Below are 23,056 nucleotides of genomic sequence, written 5' to 3' on the forward strand. Positions count from 1 at the left end.
ATTTCAAGTTCAAGACCAGCCTCAATAACTTAGCAAGGCCCTAAGCAACTTAGTAAGACTCTGTTTCAAAATAATAAAAGGACTGGGAATGCAACTCAGTGGTCAAGTCCCCTTGTGTTCAATTCTCAGTACCAAAAAGTAAAAATAAAGGTCAGGACCCTTTATTTGCAATGCCAAAATATCATCATCTTGCTCTGAAAGAACTTTCTCTTAATGACCCTTTAATAATCTTTTCTGTTAGGGGAAACAAAATAAGTATTATGGGGTTAGGGATGTTGCTCAGTGGTAGAACACTTGACTAGCATACTTGAAGACCTCAGTGATGAAGTACCACTGGGTTCAATCCCCAGCACTACAAAAACAAAGAAATGAAATACAGTGTTAGTTGAAAAATAAGAATACTTAATCCAGATTTTGTCCAGGTAATATGCCAATATTTCAGAAAAATTCAATACTGATTCTTGTCTAATCCTTTAAATTCTACATAAACACGTATAATATGTTTATGTATCTCTCAAATTGTATCTTCTGTTTGTAATATATTTTCCTGATTGTATATACTTTAGAATAGAGCTATTTTTCCTCTGTAAAAGGCCCCATGATTTAAAGGGTCATTTTTTTTCTTTTTTTAATTTCTTTTTTTTTTTTGGTGGGGTTCTTTTCTTTTTTGGAATTGGGGTTCAAACCGGGGGGCATTGTACCACTGAGCTACCAGCCTTTTTTATTATTTATTATTTTGTTATTTTTTATTATTTTTTATTTTGAGACAGAGTCTCGCTAAGTTGTATTTTATTTCTTTGTTTTTGTAGTGCTGGGGCTTGAATCCAGTGGTACTTCATCAAATTTGCAATCCTTCTGCCTCACCTCCAGAATTGCTGGGATTCTAGGCATGCATCACCTTGCCCAGCTCCATGGAGTTTTTGATAAGATGTACATAGGGAACAATAAAGAAATAAGGATGAAGGCATCAATCATTTTTATCATTATCTGGTTTTGTGCCCAGTTGCCCATTGTAGGACTTTCTGGAAAATTGGACTAATGCTTGTGGTTTAAGCCTAAGGCCAAAGATAAGCCTTTAACTGATTCCAAGTCTGAATCTTAGAATAGTAGTACCTCTAGTGTGTCACATACTACGGTAATTACAGATGGTGACTGGAGTGCTCTGGCAACACTGTATGCAGAGAGAAGTGGCCAGGTTCACTCCTAAGAGTGAGACCCTGAGCCCATTGACCTACCTTGCTACATAGATAAAGTTAATATAAGAAGAGATGGCATGCATGGCTTCTGATAATCAGTGGTTCCTGTCCACTAGTAGGCATAGTGTGGTCACTGTCCTACATTCTAATCCGTCAGATGAGCAATTTTCCCTCTATTGTCTAGAAGAGGATGAAGAGAAGCTTTTCCCTCAAGTATCTTTAAATTGTTTTAAAATCATTCATTTAAATAAAATATTGGGCTGGGTGTAGCTCAGTGGTAGAATGCTTGCTTAGCACATGCAAGGCCCTGAGTTCAATCTTCAGCACTGCAAAAAAAAAAAAGTTTTAGAAATGTCCACTATGGTATCAGAATCGATTTGAATTTTCTTGGAGTTTAGCCCACATAGGTGGGAGTGCTGTCCAGCTGACCTATTGTTACTGTAAATATGAGCAGAGTTGGGCAGAGGTTTTCTGATGGATGTCCCTGGGGTGTGAAGAATGAGACCTTTCCACTTAGGATCTCCAGATTAAGGGACATAGACTGTAGGCCTGGGTTTAGCTCTTAATTGTTGATTAAGGTAAAGATTTTTACTGCAGCATTAATAAAAGTATTTGCTTCATTGAATTTTGTTTCAAAAGCTCCAACTGTTTGAGTTCCAGGATGAATTGAAGTAGAGAGCTAGCCAGACATTTTAGATGCTCATCATTCCTGAAAAGACTTATGATTAAAATTATTATTTCCTCAATAACTGGTATGAGTTTTTATGGAGATTTCCTCAAGCGGGGGGCGGGAATACTTTCTAATGGAAATGGTTTCTTTGTCTCATATACCATTTAACAGTTGGTTCTTCTCATTTTCACAGGTAGCAAAGAGATGGTTCGAGTGATGCGGAAGAAGGGAATTGAGCATCATCCCAATTTTCGTGCAGTTAAACATGTCCCATTTGAACAGTTTATACAGCTGGTTGCACATGCCGGTTGTATGATTGGGAATAGCAGCTGTGGGGTACGAGAGGTTGGTGCTTTTGGAACACCTGTGATCAACCTAGGAACACGTCAGATTGGAAGAGAAACAGGTGTTTACCTTTGCTTATATCTCAGTTGACTAGGCTTTCTATATTTCTGTGAGTTATCATGAGGTATGTTTATATTGGTGCTGGGCATATATTTTTGTGAGCAAGTGAGTGAATGAGGTGAATGACGAATAGCTTAAATCTGGAAATAGTCTATAAAAAGTACATAATGATTACCAAAATTTAAAGCTCTATTTATATTTTTATTGTCCTTGTAATATCAACTAGAGTTAAGTGGTTCTTAATTATGATCTTTGAAGGCTGTATTTGAGAATGTGGTTAAAAAAAATGTGGTTGATGTGTCATGAGTATATGACACATACTGTACTACTCTTTCATACCATAGTCATGAGTCTGTTACACATAGTATACTACTCTTGTATCTTCTGGGCCTCATGAAATCTCTTCAATCAGTACTTTAAATTATGGCAATTCTATGAAAGATGCTCCTTAATAACTAAGGTATCAGGATTATTATTAATATGCTGAGCTAGATCCTGTTTTTAACATTAGTCCAAGTTCTAATACTATCTACATGCAAATATATATCTGCAGTTAATGGTAAGACTTGTTCCAGCTCTGCTCTTTCTTCCATTCTTCATAATTGCTGCTCTTTCTTTTACCTTTAGATCATCTCTCATTCCAGAACATTACTTTGCTTCTCACTTCATAGAGAAAATAGAAGCTGTGAGATGGAAATTGTTTCAAATTCAGAAAATGCCATGCCATGTGCTAGACACTGGATTTGTTAGTAAATTAGACTAACAAGGACTGAGCTCTCATATAACTTAGATGTCATGGGAGGGGGGATGGATTATAAACAAAAATAAAAATATCAGGATTTCTATGTGTTATACTGACGGTTACACAAAGTAATGTGATGAGCTGTATTAGGTTGGTAAGGAAAGGTCTCTTTGAGGGAATGACACTTAAGCTGAGACCTGAATGACAAAGTCAGCTTTGTGAAGAGCAGGGAGAAGCAGCGGGAATAGCCAGTGTGATGCCCTAAGGTGGAAACAAGTTTGATGTATTTGAGAAACAGAAGCGTCAGTGTGGCTGTAAAGTAGTGGGCAAAAGGCAGAGAAGGGGGCAGACTTCTATAAGCCAAAGTACTGGCTTACAAAATTTGTAATTTTTTCTGAGTATCTTGGGAATCCAGTTAAGGGAGAGAATGGAATGTTATGGCTTGCACTTTGGAAAGATTACTGTGTCTGCTTATGGAGAGAATGGAGTGTGATAGGGCAAGAGGTGAAGCAGGGAGACAGACAGGGACTAGTTATGCAGATGAGAGAGAATAGTGGCTTAGGCTAAATGGTAGTATTAGAGATGCAGAAGAATTGATTTGGGTTTTATTATAGTATTTGCTGATGCTTGGATGTGGGTTGTAAAAGAAAGGAATCATAGTCATGCCTAGATTTTTATATTGAGCAGTGGGGGTATATTTTCCAGATAAGGGAGTTCTGAGGGAGGAACAGATCTGGGGGAGGATGCAATTAAGAATTCTCTAATGGCTGTGTTATGTTCCCATGTCTATTAGATAACCACAGCAGAGATGGCAATAAGCAACTAAATAGTTCAGGGAGAATTAGGGGTAGAGATAGAAATTTGAAAGTCATTGGCATATGGATGGTTATGTAGTTAGGACATCAGTTGAGTTGCTATCACAGAAACTTCTATCTGGTATTTCTCTACCTCTTGGTATAGAGTCTGTATTTTCACCATTAGGAAGGAGAAAAAGGGGGAAGATGCCCTTTCCTTTAAAGGCATGACTTAGAAGTTGCAAATACTTTTCACATTTACCAGGACTTAGTCACATGGCCATACTTAGCTAGTCTTTTGCTAGGTGATCAGATGCTAAAAATTCCATTTCTAGAGTAAAAAAGAAAGATATCAAAGATAATGGCATTCTGCCCTAAATGGTATTTAAAACCAAGGACTAAATGAAATGAACCAGGGAGAGTTGTCAGTAAGGCAGAGAATGGAGTGTAGGACAAACCTCTGGAGCTCTTCAACATTAAGAGTTTTGGTGAAGAGGAAAGGCTAGCAAGGAAAATTGAAAAGGGCAGGGTGTATTGGTACATACCAGCAACTTGGGAGGCTGATGCATGAGGATCCCAAGTTCAAGGCCAGTCTTAGAGACTTTGTGAGATTGTCTCAAAATTAAAATAAATAAAGAAATAAAAAGGGCTAGGGATGAAGCTGAGTGGTAAAGCACCCTTGGGTTCAATGCCCAGTACCAAAAACAAGGAAAGTGAGGGCTGGGGAGATAGCTCAGTTGGTAAAGTGCTTACTTTACATGCAGAAGGCCCTGGGTTCAATCCCCAGCACCACAACACACACACACACACACACCAAGAAAATTGAAAAGGAACTGCCAGTGAGAGATCAGAGGAAAATGAGAATATGATATCATAATGCCCAGAAAATAGTGTTTTGAGGAGGTGGTGGTGAATGCTGCTGAGAGTTAAGTATGATGTGAAAGGAGAATTGAACACTGGATTTGGCAATGTGGTCTGTTGGTCTGTCTCTCTGCCTCCACTCTTACATAAATGTATGTGCCCATTCAGGACTCCTTTCCTTCTTATTTTCCTTTATAGTGTGTGCATATGTGGTGATGATGAGGATAGCGGAGAAGGTGTGTGTCTCCTGCCTGTCCACTGCTCATCCTTCTAACTGTGCTCTAAGTCCCCTCCCCTCCTGCCTTCTCAGGGACTTGCCCATCAGGCATCCTTTCTCTTCCATGTATGTTTAACCTCCTCATCTTAAACTTGCATTGGCCTCTCAAATATTAAAAGCAAAAACAATCTCTCCTGTGACCTACACTCCTGTCCACTCTTCCACTCCTCTTAGCCAAGCCTGTTGAAAACGTGACCATTCTTACTATATTCCATTTCTCAAATTGGTTAGGAAATGGAGGAAGAGAAAGTGCTACCTGAATAGCTCACCGGCAATTGACTGGCCAGTCATACCTGACCAGCTGATTGAATGATTGGCTAAGGAGATGGAAGACAGGGCAGGTTGAGAGTGGGCTTGACAGATGACTAGGCAAGTGAGATGTGGATGCTGGATTAATCCACCTTATTTATTTCAATAAATAAACAAAACCATGATTTATTGTCTTTGGGAATAAAGAACCCTAGTGCCCTAAAATGTTTGATATATGGAAATCTTGCAGAATGCTCTGCAGTCCTTCTGAGTTTTAGGACTAAATTATGAATTCATTATACTGCCAACTTCTTTATTCTTTAGAGAGTCCCATGTCCAATTCATTAAAATGTGACATGATTTACCTAGGGGAGAATGTCCTTCATGTCCGGGATGCTGACACTCAAGACAAAATATTGCAAGCACTGCACCTTCAGTTTGGTAAACAATACCCTTGGTGAGTATACAACCTCTTTTTTTTTTTTTTTTTTTAGAGAGAGGGAGAAAGAATTTCAATATTTATTTTTCAGTTTTTGGCGTACACAACATCTTTGTTTGTATGTGGTTCTGAGGATCGAACCCCGGCCGCACGCATGCCAGGCCAGCGCGCTACTGCTTGAGCCACATCCCCAGCCCCCAACCTCTTTTTTAAAGTATTTTAAAAGGGGAAATAGTTCAGGCACCACTTTAAAGTTGCAGTGGACCAGTGTTTAGTCCCCATCTTAACAACTTTTCTTCTCATGCCCAGGGCTTCCTAGCTGCTGGTGAGATGGGAATGGCAGATATCTTACCCCTTAGTATTGTCCCAAGGGTTCTAATGTAGAATTTATTTTTTAAACTTGTCTCAGTTAATTATACAGTACTTTGGCTAGAAAATACTATTTTAACCTAATTTGACTTTCTAGAAATATTACAAAATAGTGTAACTAATTTTCTTAAAAAATATTCTAGTCAGGGGCAGGGGTTGTGGTTCAGTGGTAGGGCAGTTGTCTAGCATGTGCGAGGCACTGGATTTTATTCTCAGCACTGCATATAAGTAAATAAAATAAAAATCCACCAATAACTAAAAAAATATAAAAAAAAATTCTAGGGCTGGGGGTTGTGGCTCAGTGATTGAGCGCTTGCTTTGCATTCAGGAGGCACTGGGTTCGAACCTCAGCACCACATAAATAAATAAGTAAATAAATAAAGATATTGTGTCTATCAAAAAAATTCTAGTTCAGAATTTTGATTAATTTTGGTTGTCCTATTTCAAATTGATGAATTTTCTCAGAAAGGTAAAGATAAAACTTCTAAAAAAGCAAGACAAAAATGCAGACACTTAGTTATTCTATTGCTGCAGAGATCCAGATGTCATTTTATTTTATTTAGTTATGTATAATTATGATTTCCAGTTTTTTAATTGACAGATCACATTGTGAATCATCATGTCTTGTACATGATGCTTTGAAATTATGCCACACACACATTGCACAAATGTTATTTTATTTCGGTTTATGTATTTATAAATTATTTTTTGCAATGATGAGGATCAAACCCAGGGCCTCGTGAATTCTAGGCAAACACTATTCCTTTGAGGTACACTCCCTGACATGTTATTTTATTTTAAATTTTTTTTCTTTTTAGTTACACATGACAGTAGAATGTATTTTGACGTATATACATGTAGTATAACTTCACATCCTTGTGGTTGTACATGATAAGAAGTTTCACATCGTGTATTCATATATGAACATAGGAAAGTTATATCTGATTATTCTACTGTCTTTCCCATTCCCATCTCCCCTCCATCCCCCCCATACCCCGCTGTCCAATCTGCATATCAGAGAGAACATTGGTCCTTTGTTTTTTTGGGGATTGCCTTATTTCACCTAGCATGGTAGCTTCCAGTTCCTCTATTTACTGGCAAATGCCATAATTTCATTCTTCTTTATGGCTGAGTAAATATTCCATTATGTATATATACCATCCAGAATGTTATTTTAAAAAGGAGCAACACAAACTATTTTTACCTGAACCTTCAGATTTCATTAAACCACACCCTCAACATCACTTAATGTATACAGTGAATTTAATTGTTTTGGATATTGTAGTTCAAAGATATATGGAGATGGAAATGCTGTTCCAAGGATTTTGAAGTTTCTCAAATCTATTGACCTTCAAGAGCCACTACAAAAGAAATTCTGCTTTCCTCCTGTGAAGGAGAATATCTCTCAAGATATCGACCATATTCTTGAAACTCTAAGTGCTTTGGCTGTTGATCTTGGTGGAACGAACCTCCGAGTTGCAATAGTCAGCATGAAGGTATACTCACTGCTCAGCTCTTAATTATGCATCCCATTTGAGTAATTGAGTTTTAAAATGTATAGTTGGAAGACAGGACTAGAAACATACAAGAGTGTGTAATCATTTGCCTATAGTACTGATTTTGAATCTATTACAATGTTTGTCTTGTTTATCAACTATTAACATTTCAAAGAAGTAAATTTTCAGGGAATTCAAGGTAGCAGACTTGAATGAACAATGGGTAGAAAAGACACTTTTAGGCATCAGAGAGGGCTTTTGCCACCCAGGAGACCTGAAAGTATCGGAGTAGTCACAGTGGAGTAGAGTGTGAAGTATGCTGATCACCATCTCCACCCAGCCAAGAACACGTGCATTTGCATGGGGTGAAAGAAGTTGCTTCTTCTCTCAGATATTGTCAGACAGATGGGTTCTCCACTTTGCATTTTTATAAGTATATTCTTTATTGAAGAGAGCATATCTTTATTAACTAGACATCAACACAGCATTGTCAGGCTGAGAGTGCCTTCATGATCTCTGAATGACTTAATGAGGAAAAACCTTTGTTTGAAACATTATAAAGTTTTAGAAGTGCACAAGAAATAGCAAAGATTTTAAAAACAAAAATACAGGGAGCTTGTTAATATCATTAATCAAAAATACAGAAAAGCAAAACAAAACATACTTTTGCTAAGAGAAACTAAAAGGCCTCCCTTATACTTTTTTTTTTTTTTTTTTAGTGCCAGGGATCAAACCCTGGACCTCGCACGTGCACGTTAGGCAAGTGCTCTATCATGGAGCTACACCACAGTCCCATAAACACTTAAAAAAAAAAGTTAATAGAACAATATTTTCTTAATCTGAAAAGGATTTATTTCTTATCCATGGCCAGTATTCTTTGTGAAATTCTAGAGGCATTCCTGTTGAAATCAAGAAAAAAAATCTTTTGCAACATAATTTTAATATAATTCTGAAATTTACAAAGGGAAAAAATAAGGAATAGCAAAAATGGAGACTGCGGACAGAATAAAACAAAAATATTATTTAGACAATTTGAAGAAATCAGCTAGCTTATAGGGTTAATAAGATAAGTAACATGGTTGGATATTATGAAAAATATGTAAGTATCAATAATTTTCTATCTAGGTGAAATTGTAGACAAAGATTTGAATTTCCCTTTAGGTGGTGTTTGTTGACTCCCCTGCATATTCAGCATTACTTGGAAGCTTTAATAAAACACAGATGCCTGGCTCCTGCCCCAGACTAATTAAATTGGAATTTCTGGGGATGGGTGGACATATCAGTATTTGTTAAGAGTAGATTCTGATATATAGTGAGGTTGGGAAACACTCCTCTAGATTGCTTTAAATTTTTTTTTTAATTTGTTCTTTTTAGTTATAAATGACAGTAGAATGTATTTTGACGTGTCATATATACATGAAATATAATTTCCCATTCTTATGGTTGTACATGATGTGGAGTTACACTGGTTGTGTATTCTTATATGAACACAGGAAAGTTATGTTTGATTCATTCTACTGTCTTTCCCATTCCCATACCCCAGGTTGATTTTTAATGACTGTTATTAGTAATAGTTTTAACCCTTATATTGATATGTAAAAATCCCTTAATAACAAAAGAATTTAAAGAGAAAAAGAGACTATTCAAAACAACTACTCCTGAAGAATAATCAAAACCAGAAAACTATGTGATGTACATAAAGAAAATTATAAAACTTTACTATAAAATATAAAGGCCTAAAAAAGTGTCCTTGGTGAAAGTACTGAATATTTCAAAAATGTCAGTAGTCCCCAAATTGGATTATAAATTTAATATAATTCTAGTCAATATTCCAATGGGATTTTGAAGTTGAATAAAATTATCATAAATCACAGTTTTTTTTTTTAAAGTTTAGCATTATTCTTAAATTCATACATAAGTGAGCTGGTGTGGCAGCACACGCCTGTAATCCTAGCTACTCTGGAGGCTGAGGCAGGAGGATCATAAGTTCAAGGCCAGCCTGAGCAATTTAGAGTCCCTGTCTCAAAATAAAAAGGGCTGTGATGAAGACTTGGACAAAACACTAATATCGTTTCTAAGAGCTCAAGGATCTCTTCTTTGGGCATGACCCCACTACCCATTAAAGTGCCCATCTGGGTGAACTAAAAATTGTGTAGAAATTCCTGTTTGTTCCTGCTAACACTTGAAGATAGGGCTTCCATATATAGGAAGCAGGAATCTAACTTCCAAAAGCAGCAATTAATTAATCCAGGTGGATTACACATAGACCAACCCACATCCTGCTTTTATAATTTGTATTTCCTTGACACTACTGAGCTTCTCATCACTTGTGTTATACTCTGTTTAGTCACTTCTATATAAAGTAAAGTTGAGTTTACATCACTTTGTTTCTTAGTGCAATAATATATTGCTGATGAAAACTTCCTTACCAATTACTTAGCATGCTGGAGGCCCTGGGTTCATTGCCAGTACCAAAAGAAAATAATAAAAATATACAAGTGAGATGAATTAAGAAAAAATATAAAAATAGGAACAAAAAATAGGAAGGATTATCCCTGTTTGGTCTTAAAACATCATAAAGCACAGTAATTTAAACAATGTGCTCAGCATGGAAATTATCCTGAGTAAATAGGATAAATTGGTTTCAATTGCAGGGGATGATTAAAATTCAAGTAGGATAACTATTTAGTTGCCCTAGAATTTAAACAAAAACATTGGGTCAATCAAAAAGAGTAAAATATGACCTTTTAGTGAATGAGATTCAGGTTAGCCAATGTTCACCTTAAGCTTAAAAAGTTCCATTTCATTGCCTGTGGAGTTGTTGCTTCAGCAACTTTGTATCAAGATGGATTCCCAAGAAAATACTTGGGCTTATTCCATGGCTGGTTGAAGCCAGACAAGGCTCTGTCCCTAATCATCTAAGTTTGCATCTAAGTCATCTAAGCCTGTGCTATAGCACTGTGTGATAGGCTCCTTAGCTAAGTGAGATAGATCTTATTGTTTTTTCTTTTGTAGGGTGAAATAGTTAAGAAGTATACTCAGTTCAATCCCAAAACCTATGAAGAGAGAATTAATTTAATCCTACAAATGTGTGTGGAAGCTGCAGCAGAAGCTGTAAAACTGAATTGCAGAATTTTGGGAGTAGGTAAGATGGTAAATTACAAATCCAAGAAATATTCATTTTAATGTACAGTCTACTGAGTTCTGATGTTTAACTGAACATCATGTTATGGTCTGCCTGTGTACAGATGGCTCTGGTCCTGTCTGTATACCCAAAGCATGGTGACTTCCTGGGATGCTGACAAGTATTATGGGAGAAGCACTGATGGTTCTGTAAATCTGTGGGGAGCTATAGATTTACTGTCTAATATTTATAAAACTGTCTAATATTTCCTTGTAGTCCTTGGCAATGTTTGTATTGAGATCTTGAGTGAATTAATGTGTGTGTGTGTGTTGATTTTTTTTGTAGTGCTGCTTTTATAATTTTTATTTCCTTGACACTACTGAGCTTCTCATCACTTGTGTTATACTCTGTTTAGTCACTTCTATATAAAGTAAAGTTGAGTTTACATCACCTTGTTTTTTAGTGCAATAATATATTGCTGATGAAAACTTTTCCTTAAATAATGCTTATAAATGTAGGCAAGCAGCTGTACCAATAAGCTACATCACCAGCTCTAATTTGTGTTCTGAGCTGAGAAAGTTGGCATGCCTTCCTAAGATTGCTAATCAGAATTATTTTCCTTGTGTTTGTGGTGGAGCTCAGGCATTTCCACAGGTGGCCGTGTAAATCCTCAGGAAGGGATTGTGCTGCATTCAACCAAACTGATACAAGAATGGAACTCTGTGGATCTCAGGACCCCACTCTCTGACACTTTGCATCTCCCCGTGTGGGTAGACAACGATGGCAATTGCGCTGCCATGGCAGAAAGGAAATTTGGCCAAGGAAAGGGACTGGAAAACTTTGTTACACTTATCACAGGCACAGGTAAGAGAGGAAGGGAAGGAGCTAGAATGTGTGTTGGAACTCATCTTCAACCTCAGCTAAGCAGTTACAACTCTGCCTTAGTCTTTGCTTCCAGCTTGAGTATGTCCTGAAGGTGAACCCAGGTGAGAGCTTAAGGCTTTCCCAGGTGTTTTCTAAGCATGTGCCCAGCACTAGTCTTGCCTATGGCCTTCTAAATTTCTAGGAACTTGTCATACATAGTCAGAGTTCTTATTCCCCCAAACTTCTCATTCTTCAGCTTTTCCTCCTGGTTTTTTAGTCTATTACATGTCTCGGCCGCTTTGTTCTAGGCACTAGAGACTAATACATTTTACCTTTAAATGCCTTTTACAAACACCTGTGTATAACCCCCCCTCAGCATTGAACAGTTCCCAGTTAGGTGAGAGATAAGGAAGCTCTTGGAACTGGTCTTCCATGGAACTACCAGGTAAGTCAAAACAACCACAATTTTTTGAGAACCAGTTGATTCTGCTTCCTCAGGTACTGGTATCTATATGCCAGAACTGGGAATGGGGCTGTTGTTCAAGGTCACTTCCAAGCTAGGGAGTGGGTGGGTCCAGGTTAAGTTAAATTAAAAATCAGACTTACTGAGATAAACTGTTTTCCTTCTTCCTTTCCATGTTGTAAATCTTTTCAGGAGTTGTAAAACAAGATTCTGACAGCCTTGCCCCCTTATTCATTGCTTAAGTGGCAGGATGGATTTTTGAAGTTCCCTACTTTCGTCATTTTCATTGATGTCCAAATTTGGTTTTCCTGTTGTTTTATTTTTAAATTTTATTTTTATTGTATATATTTAAGGGGAACAATTTTATTTTTTTAAATGAGGAAAGTAGATTCATCTAATGAAGTAGTTAGGTTAGAATATGCCTAATCTTAACACTTGTGTGTGCTTAAACTCTGCACTATATTACCTCTCCCTTTGAGGTCATGTACTTTAGCTCATATAGTTCCTCCCTTTTCTTGGATGTGGTTTTAGCTAACTTGGATACCATTTCCTAGTTCAGAGTAGTTAACAAGCTGTAAATCAGAGGGGTGGTGACAGATGGAAGGACAGCTCTTAAAAGCAGAGCTTTCTAAGCCAAGATCCCCGTATTCCTTAATAATTCTTAAACTCCATTCGAAAGATGATTGTTTATATTCATAACATTTGAATTGAATTTTTAGTTATAGCATCATCAAGAAGAGACAAAACCAGGGGCCAGGGTTGTGGCTCAGTGGTTGAGTGCTTGCCTAACATGCATGAGGCACTGGGTTTGATCCCCGCCACCACATAAAAAAAATAAATTAATAAAAACAAATAAAATAAAGGTTAAGAGAGAGAGACAAAATCATATTCATATTCTCTGCTTCAGAAAAGCAGGTGGTGTGTGATATATTTTGGAATTTTTTTAATATTTATTTTTTTATTTATAGGTGGACACAATGTCTTATTTTACTTTATGTGGTGCTGAGTCCAGTGCCTCACACATGCTAGATGGGCACTCTACCTCTGACTCACAATCCCAGCCCAGATTTTTTTGATTTTTTCTTTATTGATGGTACTGAGGATTGAACTCAGGTCCTTATGCATGCAAGGCTATGAGCTATGTCCAACTGAGCTATGTCCCCAGCCCTATTTTGGATTGTTTTATCTTGGCTTTCCTCAAAGCAAAAGCATGAGTTGGGTATAGTGGTGGCACATACCTGTAATCCCAGATACTCAGGAGGCTGAGGAAGGAGGATCACAAGTTTGAGGCCAGTCTCAGCAATTTAGTAAAGCCCTATCTCAAAAAATAATAAGGACTTGGGATGTATTTGAGTGGCAGAACACCCTAGGTTCCATCTCCAGTACTGGGGTTAGGGGAGAAGCAGAGCCTGACAACAACCATTTGGGTATAGGTATTTTCTTTAGGAGATGAACCTGAGAAGCAGGAGGGAGTGGGAAAAGTGAAACACAGTAGGAGAAAAGCCATTAAAGGAAGCATTATCAAAGTGGCCTTAAGGGCAGTGGGGGTTGAAATCTCCCACAACTTGAAAAAGCCTATAGAGCAGAGTGCAGAACTGTCCACTTATAGATGCTGGCTCCTGTCTCACCTGGTGAGGGCTGCCTCTTGGCACTGTGCCTTCATGGCTGAGTGGGCTCTTACTGTGGTGTGGGAGGTGGCCATGGTGCGCAGAGACAGGCAGCGTGTGCTTGAAGGGGGTAAGCCATCAAAACTAGGTGAGCCAGGCGCCCTGAACGGTCTGCCATAGCTATGTTTGAAACTGGAGTGAATCAAGCAGATGTGACACAGGTATCCAAAGATCTGCTAAAAATATTTCCTTTCAAAATGCTGCCAAATAAAGTTTTGGTGCGTACTACATTTCAACTGTCTAGAAAAGCAAGCATTGGAAAACTTTGCTAAACCATTGAGGCATTGCCACATCATAGATTTTTGTCTCTTAATGCAGGAATTGGTGGTGGGATCATCCATCAGCATGAATTGATCCATGGAAGCTCCTTCTGTGCTGCAGAACTTGGCCACCTTGTTGTGTCTCTGGATGGGCCCGACTGTTCTTGCGGAAGCCATGGATGCATTGAAGCATATGCTTCCGGAATGGCCTTGCAGAGGGAAGCCAAAAAGCTACATGATGGTTGGTATCTTTCCCCTTAGGGATTAAGTAACCAAATAGTAGACAAGTATCCAAAGAGCCGAATACTAAAGCCAGGGCTTTTAACCTTTTCACTTCCTAGAGGAAGAGCAGGGCTTCCTCCTGATGTTCCACTGATGCTTGGCTCTGACCCAAATTAACACTCTCCCTCTCTAGGGGTAGAGGTGGACAGGGGCCTAGAGGTCCAAGACATAAGGGATGATTTCTTTTAGTTTTGTTTCTCAGCCATTAGCACAGGGTGGGTACATTTTAATTAAGCAAGAAATGAACATCTTACAGTTTTTGAACTGAGAGATCTCTGTGAATTAAAGCTGTTTCTAGACATGTTATGCAAGTCAGGATGGACAGATTCAGTTAATGTCATTATTACATATTGTGCTAAAGCCACTGAGCATTAAGACCAAGGAACACAAATGCAAGTAAGCAGGACACTGCAAGTGCCACTTCACCCTCTGCACAGGGAGGGAGTGCCAGGTGCCTTCCTGGGAGTTGAACATCAGAACCAGAGAGTTAATCAAGCGTGAGTGGTCAGGGGAGCTCTTCTAGGCATGAAAACAGTGGTGTGGGTGCATAAAGAGCAAGACTGGGCATAGTGTAGCAGGAGAAAAGCCATTAACAAACAGTATAGGAAAGACACAGACAGATCTGAATTTTAGATTCTTCACTAAACTCCTAACTTGGCAGTTGAATGGAGGATGGCTTTAGGTGGGACAGTTCTGGAGTGACTTTCAGTTTTCTGGTTGGACAGCTCAGGGGTGGGAATGTTGACTTGGTACAGGCATGTTAGAATACCGAGGTGCCGCAAGAAATCAAACGTGTTCAGAAGTAGGTCAGCAAGGCAAAAAATTATTCTGCAGAAGGGTGTGCCCTCAGAGGGAATCAGGAGAGCAGGCACACCAGGACAGCCAGTCCACCTGCTTTTATCCCTAATACAGCGCTCCCTCTTGCCCCTATTGGAGGAAGGGGTTATGATCTATGGGATTAGATCTATTTTTAAAATTGGGGCAAGCAAAGGGAAGGACTGTAGTTAAAAATGCCTACAATTGGATCCAATTAAGGCTGAATACTATATTCTGAAAATGGACAAGATGATGGTTGGGTACCTGGAGGACATCCAGGTAGAAATGCTTATAAGGCAGCTGAACACTGGGATCTGTCACTCAGGAGGATGACTAAGCTAGAAAGAGGGACTGGAAATCGTCAATATGGAGGTGGTAGTTAAGCCTATGAATGAGACCAGGGAATGAGGCAAGCCAGAGTCAAGGATGGAATGCTGAGCAGCATCAGCATTGGAGGGGCAGGGAGAGGCGTGGGGGTGGGGGGAGCCAGAAAAGGGAAAACTTCATAGAACCAACCAAAAAAAGAGTGTTTCAGAGGGTGTAGTCAGTAATGTTAAGTGCTACTTATGAGAATTTTGAAAAAGTTCATTGGCTTTGGCCACAAGGACATCATTTGATGCCCTTACAACTGTGTGTTCATGTTTGAATGTTGGGTTTCATTTTCTCCCTAGAGAGCCTGTTTAAATGATTTTTTTTCCCCTGGTGAGGGTGAAACTTCCCTACCACAGATGTATTTTTTATGTTCCACATGTATATCTATACTTTATACATAAAATGAGGGAAGCCAAAAAGCTACATGATGGTTGGTATCTTTTTTTGCTTCAGAACCAATCTGTAAGCATGTACTGGTGGGACAGAAACCATGGGAATGGAAGTGAAGGTTTGGAATGCAGGAGAACAGGTGTGGAGTACCAGCCATAGAGTGTCTGAACAGGTGGGAAGAAATGAGTTGCAAAGCCAGGTAGAGGGCAAGAACAAAAATGTGCAAGCACTGATTGATTTGTAGGTGGGGGCAGACAAGTACAGGAATCCAGCCTGGTGGCATCTTTTATCAGAGAAGTAAGAAGTGTGGAAATGTATTGGTGAAGGTATAGAAGAACAATGAGAAAGTGAGAACTGGTAACTGCGAGGCTCAGGAAAGACAGGAGAAATCCATTGGTATCTAGGTAGTCGTCTGCATGATTGGGGATTTTCTTCCTTCAGAGCCTAGAATAATAGATTGGGCTGAAGATTGATCTGGATTGGTGACTGGCAGAAAGACAAAGACCACAAGTAATAGAAATCTCTACTGTTTATTTAGCATTTACTCTAGCCAGCACTGTTAAGTACTTTATAATCTATTATCTCATTTGATCTCTGAAATGACCCTAAGTACTATTGCCCCAGTATTCTAGAAGGGAGAAATATATAGTGATGAAGTGACATGGGGAGGTCTACGCAGTTAGTAGTGGCAGAGCTGGAACCGCACCCAGGCCTGACTGCTCCGCAGTTACTGTGCCGTGCTGCCCTAGAACATTGGGCATTGAAGTAGTGTGGCACTGCATCTGGGGTAGATGAGGATGGAACTGAATTAAGGAGCTAGATCATTTGTGGGAACAGAATATTTTTAAGACTCCAGTATTAGAAGTGAAAAGCAAGGGAGCCAGAGGGCTAGAAGACTGTCATCACATTTGAGATTTTTCCCAGCTATAGAAGTTCTGGATTATGTATAGCCAGTTATCAAGAGGGCAGCAAAGGCTTTGGGGGCAATATATATGGATGTTTGTGAATAATAAAGTTTTGCATGATGTGTCCACGGGGCTGGGAATTGAACTCAGGGTCTTGTGCATGCTAGGCAAGTGCTCTACTACTGAGTTTCATCTTCAGCCCTGCAACTATAAACAGAAAGCACCTCACTCAGGGGCTTGCTGCCCATAGGCACATAAGCTTGGCCTCTCCCCAGGGCTGCCCACAGCTCACTAACAACTGCTTCTCCTCACTCTCTTCACTCGGCTCAGAGGACCTGCTCTTGGTGGAAGGGATGTCAGTGCCAAAAGATGAAGCCGTGGGTGCACTCCACCTCATCCAAGCTGCGAAACTTGGCAATGCGAAGGCCCAGAGCATCTTAAGAACAGGTGAGCCAATGGCTCCAGGCAGCCATGCCACAGGGAGTGTTCTCAGATACCAGGGCTCTGGCAGAGAACCCTCAGTTTCCCTCAGGGAACCAGTATTCTGCATTCTGTTCAGAGGTACTTTTCCTATTTTCTGAGGAAAAAAAAAAAGGAAATGTATTAAAGGCATTTGCCAGCAGCAGTACTTTTATAAATAGGTGTTTGGTTTTACAATTTTGATAATACTATAGGATAGAGAAATATCAAAGAGCAATAAGAAAAAGTATCACTTTAAAGTTTTACCATTCAGTCAGAGATACCAATTATTAGTATTTCTTTTGAGCCTTTCTATTCCTTTTCTGTTCATTTTTTACATAGTTGAGATTATATTCTACAGTATATGCCATTTTATTCTTTTTATGGAGACTCATTTTTCACTTCAAGATATCACATGATTTGGGCTGGGGTTGTGATCAGTAGCAGAGTGCTTGACTAGCATGTGTGAGGCACTGGGTTTGATTCTCAGCACCACATATAAATAAATAAAAAATAAAAGTCCATTAAAAAAAAAAGATATCACATGATGTGGGGCTGGGGTTGTAGCTCAATGGTAGAGCACATACCTAGCATCTGTAAGGCACTGGGTTTGAATCTCAGCACCACATATAAATAAATAAATAAAGAAAGGTCCATTAACAGCTAAAAAATATTTAAAAAAAAAAAAGACATCACATGATAGTTTTCATATTAAGAATAAGTCACAGGGCTGGGTGCAGTGGCACATACCTGTAATCCCAGCAGCTCGGGAGGCTGGGGCAGGAGGATCGTGAGTTCAAAGCCAGCCTCAGCAACAGTGAGGCACTAAGCAACTCAGTGAGAACCTGTCTCTAAATAAAATACAATAGAGCTGGGGATGTGGCTCAGAGGTTGAGTGTCCCTGAGTTCAATCCCCCAGACCAAAAAGAATATATTAAAAAAAAAAAAGAATAAATCATGGGGAGTAAGGCTATAGCCCAGTTGGTAGAGTGCTTGCCTTGCATGCACAAGGCCCTGGGTTCAATCTCCAGCACCACATTAAAAAAAAAAAAAAAAAGAATAAATCATGAACAAGGTACAGTGGCACATGCCTATGAAGCTAGCAACTCGGGAGGTTGAGGCAGAAGGACTGCAAGTTCAAGACCAGCCTCAGCTACTTAGTGAGACTCTGTCTCAACAACAACAAAAAGAATAAATCATGGCACACACCTATATTTCCAGCTACTTGGGAGGCTGAGGCAGGAGGATCGGTTGAGCCCTGGAGTTCAGAGCCAGCCTGGGCCACATAACAAGATCTCTCTCTCTCTTAAAAAAAGAATAATTCATGAACAGCTATTAAAATATTGCTCCCCATTACTTAGAATGAATATACTTTACCATTACTGGCCACTGGCTCTTTCCTACCTTCTTCCTTGGTGTTTTTAGTTTAGTACCCCAAAACTCATTTTTGTTTTCCTGTAGCTGGAACAGCTCTTGGTCTTGGGGTCGTGAACATCCTCCACACCATGAATCCTTCCCTCGTGATCCTCTCTGGAGTACTGGCCAGTCACTATATCCACATCGTCAAGGATGTCATTCGCCAGCAAGCCTTGTCCTCGGTGCAGGATGTGGATGTGGTGGTTTCAGATTTAGTTGACCCTGCCCTGCTTGGTGCTGCCAGCATGGTTCTGGACTATACAACTCGAAGGATCCACTAGATTCCCAGGAGTGGACATGGGCCGAGACTCAAGAACTTCTTAGTGGAATCAAGTTCTTTTCTTTTAGATGAACATTTCTTACACAGCAAATTTAGTATTTTATTGCAGCGGACACTGACAGAGAGTGCTTTTGCTTTTCGTCTCTTTTAAATTTATCTTTCCTGTGCCCATTTTTGTAGATGCTGCTCTTTCTGATGTTTTCCTACTAGGGGTCATTTTAGGAGAAGCCTGTAAGTTCCAATCACAACCTCTTGTGCTAAAAGGAGCTACAATAATAGACCAGGGAGCCTTAGGACTCTGCTTACTAATGTACCACCCAGACCTTGCAGACCTACTTTGGATGAGAACTTCATATGTGTGGGTTAATAACTCTTTATCTAACCCCAAACTCGGAGAATAGAAAGGGATCCAGTCAGGGAACAGAAGAGTCTTACCAGGAAAAGCTTACCTGAACTTTTTAAAAATAGCTTTGTTGAAGTATTTTTTAAAGTGTACAATTTGATAAGCTTTGTCTTATGTATATACTTATGAAACCATGACCACAATAAAGACATTGGACATGGTGGGCGTGCTGGTGCACACCTATAATCCCAGCCCTCAGGAGGCTGAGGGAAGAGGCTTGCAGGTTTGAAGCCAGCCTTGGCAAGAGATTCTTGCCTGTCTCAAAGTTGTTTTTTTTTTTTTTTTTTTTAAAGTGGTAGAGCACTTTCCTAACATGTGCCAGGCTCTGGGTACAATAATTCCCACTACTGAAAAAAACAAACAAACCCATAGACATTGGACATATCAGTCACCTCCAAATGTTTTTGCTGAAAGATGTTGTTATACTAGCAGCACTTATAGGAGCTTGATTTAGACCAGGGATCTGGGCTGAGGGTGTAGCTCAGTGGTAGTACTCAGTAGTGCTCTTGCCTACAAATGTGCAAGGCCCTGAGTTTGATTCCCAGCACTGCAAAAACAAACAAAAGACCAGAAGTCTGGCTTTAGTGACCTTGTCTTCATCTTCTTAGAGACCACTAAGAAGCCACTAGGACTTAAGAGCCTCTGAAAGATTATCCCCAAAAGGATCTTTGCTCCTGACAGCAAATAATTCTTTCTATAGCTTTTCACACTGCTTTGCATATGACCCCCAAGTGTCTATGAAGGCAGTGTTTATAGGTGCAATTCCTACAGCCCAGAGCCATGAACCCAGATTTTGACTAAGAACCTGTGGAAAATTACAAAAGTACAAAATGTAAATGAATGGAAAAATAAAAAGGGTCAACCTGTAAGAAATACTTCCAGCCACCACACTTATTAAGTGCCTATTGTGTATCAAGTTCTGAACTAGGTGCTTCATATGTATTATTCTAAATCCTTACAACCTGTGAAGTAGTTATTTGAATTCTCATTCTGTAGAACCCAAAACTTAAGTGATTTTAAGTGATATTATCTAAAGCCATGGAGTTAGTGAATCTTTTTTTTTTTTTTTTGGTGGTGCTGGAGATTGAACCCAGGGCCTTGTGTGTACATGGCAAGCACTCTACCAGCTGAGCTATGCCCCCCAGTTAGTGAATCTTAGATAAGCTTGATAAGGTTTGATCCCAGGTCCTGGTGTCTTTTTTTTTGCTAAGTTGCACAACTTCTCATTTCAAAATGCTGATATATTACTCTAGGTTATCAGAAGCTTTTTTTTGTTTTGTTTTTAGTTGTAGATGGACATAATACCTTTATTTTATTTTTATGTGATCCTGAGGATTGAACCCAGTGTCTCCCACATGCTAGGCAAGCGCTCTACCACTGAGCTACAACCCCAGTGGTTATCAAAAGCTTTAATAAGAATATCTGATTTGCAAATGACTGTTTATTTTATTTTTTTCCTTTACCAGTGAGCTATATCCCCAGCCTTTTTATTTTTGAGACCAGATCTTAACTAGGTTGCTGAGATTGGCCTCAGAGTTGTGATCCTCTTGCCTTAGCCTCCTGAGTTGGTGGGATTAGAGGCATGCACCACTGAGCCTGGCTCGATTCATTCTTGACCCTCTCAGTTGTGAATTTAATAAAATATTCCTCTCTGCTCTGATAATCTCGCCAGTACAGTATTTGGTCTAGTGACAGGATTTTATGAGTACTTGTAGATAATCAAAAAAACATGCATATATTTTTCAGATTGTTTTTTATTTTACAAAAGCCTGAAAGTTTCTACAATGTATTGCTTCAGTAACAAAATACAAACAAAACCTAAGGAATCAATATCACATTTGAACAACTTCCTTCCTGGTGGGTTGATGTGAAAAAGATAGCTTGGCTGATTCCTAGAACTCTATACCAGCCCTTAAACAATCTCTAGGGCCTGGTTACTGTTCAGACATTCCAGGGTGGCTCAGGCGCATCAATGTCTGGGTGAGATGGTGTGCCGCAAAGTGGACATCAGTGTTTCTTGGTTAAAACCACGATCAGTGGACACCAAACAACTGCACTGCTACCAAGTTTCATGCCAAATATTTGAAAGGATGGTACTGAATCAAAAACTAAATCTTTTAAGTCTTTATTAAATTCATGGAAAGACTAATATATTCTGACATAAATTATTACATGTTTAAATAATCACATCTTAATTTATTTTAATGTATATATTTTTATGTTACTGTTCTGAGTCAAATTCTAAGGAAAAAATACATTTCTTTGTGATATCTTAACACAGTTGTGTTGTTTTGTTCTTAACTCACTAGCTAAAAGCATTTCCCTTCCTAGAAGAGACTTATACTGTTGCTTTTTTTTTAAGCTTATATAACTTAAAGCAACTAATATTGTTTTCTGAACAACAACAAAAAACCTATTAATAGAAAGCATTATTATATAACATTTAAAAGTTGATATAAAAAAGCAAAGTTGCACGCGGGCACAGTGGTGCATGCCTGTAATCACAATGAGTTGGGAGACTGAGGTAGGAGGATCACAAGTTTGAGGTCAGCCTAGGCAATTTAGTGAGACCCTGTCTCATAATAAAAAGAACTGGGAGTAAACTCAATGTTAAAGCGCACGGGGTTCAATCCTCAGTACTAGGAAAAAATTAAAAAGCAAAGTTGCCCCAATAAAGAGGTTGGCAAGTAAACGTTGAGCACCCACTTGAATCTCCCCATGCCAGCTACACAGGCATTAGAAACAACTCACGATCACCGTGCAACAACATTTAAAAGATCTGAAACCAACAGTAACTGTTTTCTCTCATGGTTCTGTGGGTTGGGAATTTGGAAAAGGCTTTGCTAGGTAGGTCTGGCTGAGTGGCCTGCACCTGTAGTTAAGACAGGGGCTGCAGCTAGAATAGTGGGCTGGGCTGCTGGATATCTAGAAACTGGCCAGGCATTTCTCTTTGCAAACAGTTATGGGGTCTCTCAAGTGGTCTTTGTAGGCATACTTTGGGCTTCACAGTGGTAAAGATTTTTTTATAGTGGCTGAGGGCTCCCAGTTAGTGTGTTCCAAATCAGCCATAAGCTGCATTACCTTTTACGATAGCCTGGGAAGTCATAAAGCATCACTTTTGTCATTATCCAATTACCTCTTGATCTGTACAATGGCACAGATTTTGTTTACTTTTTATATTATTGTATTTTGGGTACTGGGGATTGAATGCAGGAGTGCTTTACCACTGAGCTACATCCCCAGCCCTTTTTGAGACAGGGTCTCACTAAGTTGCTGAGGCTAGCCTCAAACTTGAGATCCTCCTACCTTAACCTCCTGAGTCACTGGAATGACAGGTGTGCACCACCATGCCCAGTTTTTTACATCTTAAAGTTGCCATATTCCCTGTGTGGTAGGTAGGACTGGGCCATATGATGGCTCAAAAACAATATCAAAAAAACTAAGCTGTACTAGGTAGAGGGCCAAAGCAGTTCAGGGGAGGGAATATGTGAAAGCACTGTGGAAGAGAGGCCTTTGAACTGCTGCTTAAATTGAACTCTTGACATCGTGAATGGCATTACAAAGATCTAGTAGTAACAAATGGTTTGTCAGCAACAGAGATTGCTTGAGTGCAATCAGAGGTGGCTCAAGAAGAGGAATGAAGAAAAGGGCCAGAAATGGGCACCAGATCAAGGAAAGCCTACCTAAGGAGGAGCAAGAAGGGCAAGTAATGAATGTTCCTCTCCCATCCACACGTAATTATGCACTGGGGAGATGATGGAGTTTCTTGGAAATGGCAAGACCTAACCCCCTTCTTGGGTATGGTGTTACAGGAGTTTGCCTCTATCTCCAATTTAGAAATAACAGATGGGGCTGGG

General features: G+C 39.3%; 1 protein-coding gene across 3 annotated transcripts in view; it reads left to right on the top strand.

Moving 5' to 3' along the window:
- The window catches only part of Gne (glucosamine (UDP-N-acetyl)-2-epimerase/N-acetylmannosamine kinase), a 63,184-nt gene that overhangs the window by 31,554 nt on the left and 8,574 nt on the right, over positions 1-23,056 (top strand). For 2 of the 3 annotated variants that reach the window (XM_046457381.2, XM_046457384.2), the window contains exons 5-12: positions 2,060-2,272; positions 5,564-5,651; positions 7,288-7,498; positions 10,514-10,643; positions 11,265-11,486; positions 13,935-14,117; positions 16,972-17,088; positions 18,562-21,475. In XM_046457381.2, the coding sequence (XP_046313337.2) occupies positions 2,060-2,272; positions 5,564-5,651; positions 7,288-7,498; positions 10,514-10,643; positions 11,265-11,486; positions 13,935-14,117; positions 16,972-17,088; positions 18,562-18,797 (1,400 nt within the window). In that variant the 3' untranslated portion in view covers positions 18,798-21,475. Of the gene's footprint in view, positions 1-2,059; positions 2,273-5,563; positions 5,652-7,287; positions 7,499-10,513; positions 10,644-11,264; positions 11,487-13,934; positions 14,118-16,971; positions 17,089-18,561; positions 21,476-23,056 lie in introns of those variants that run through there. The other variant, XM_046457382.2, reaches the window with a different exon arrangement.

The sequence above is a fragment of the Marmota monax genome, unplaced genomic scaffold (genome assembly GCF_021218885.2).
Source record: "Marmota monax isolate L192 unplaced genomic scaffold, Marmota_monax_Labrador192_F-V1.1 WCK01_AAM20220418_F8-fsc00069, whole genome shotgun sequence".
Lineage (NCBI taxonomy): Eukaryota > Metazoa > Chordata > Mammalia > Rodentia > Sciuridae > Marmota > Marmota monax.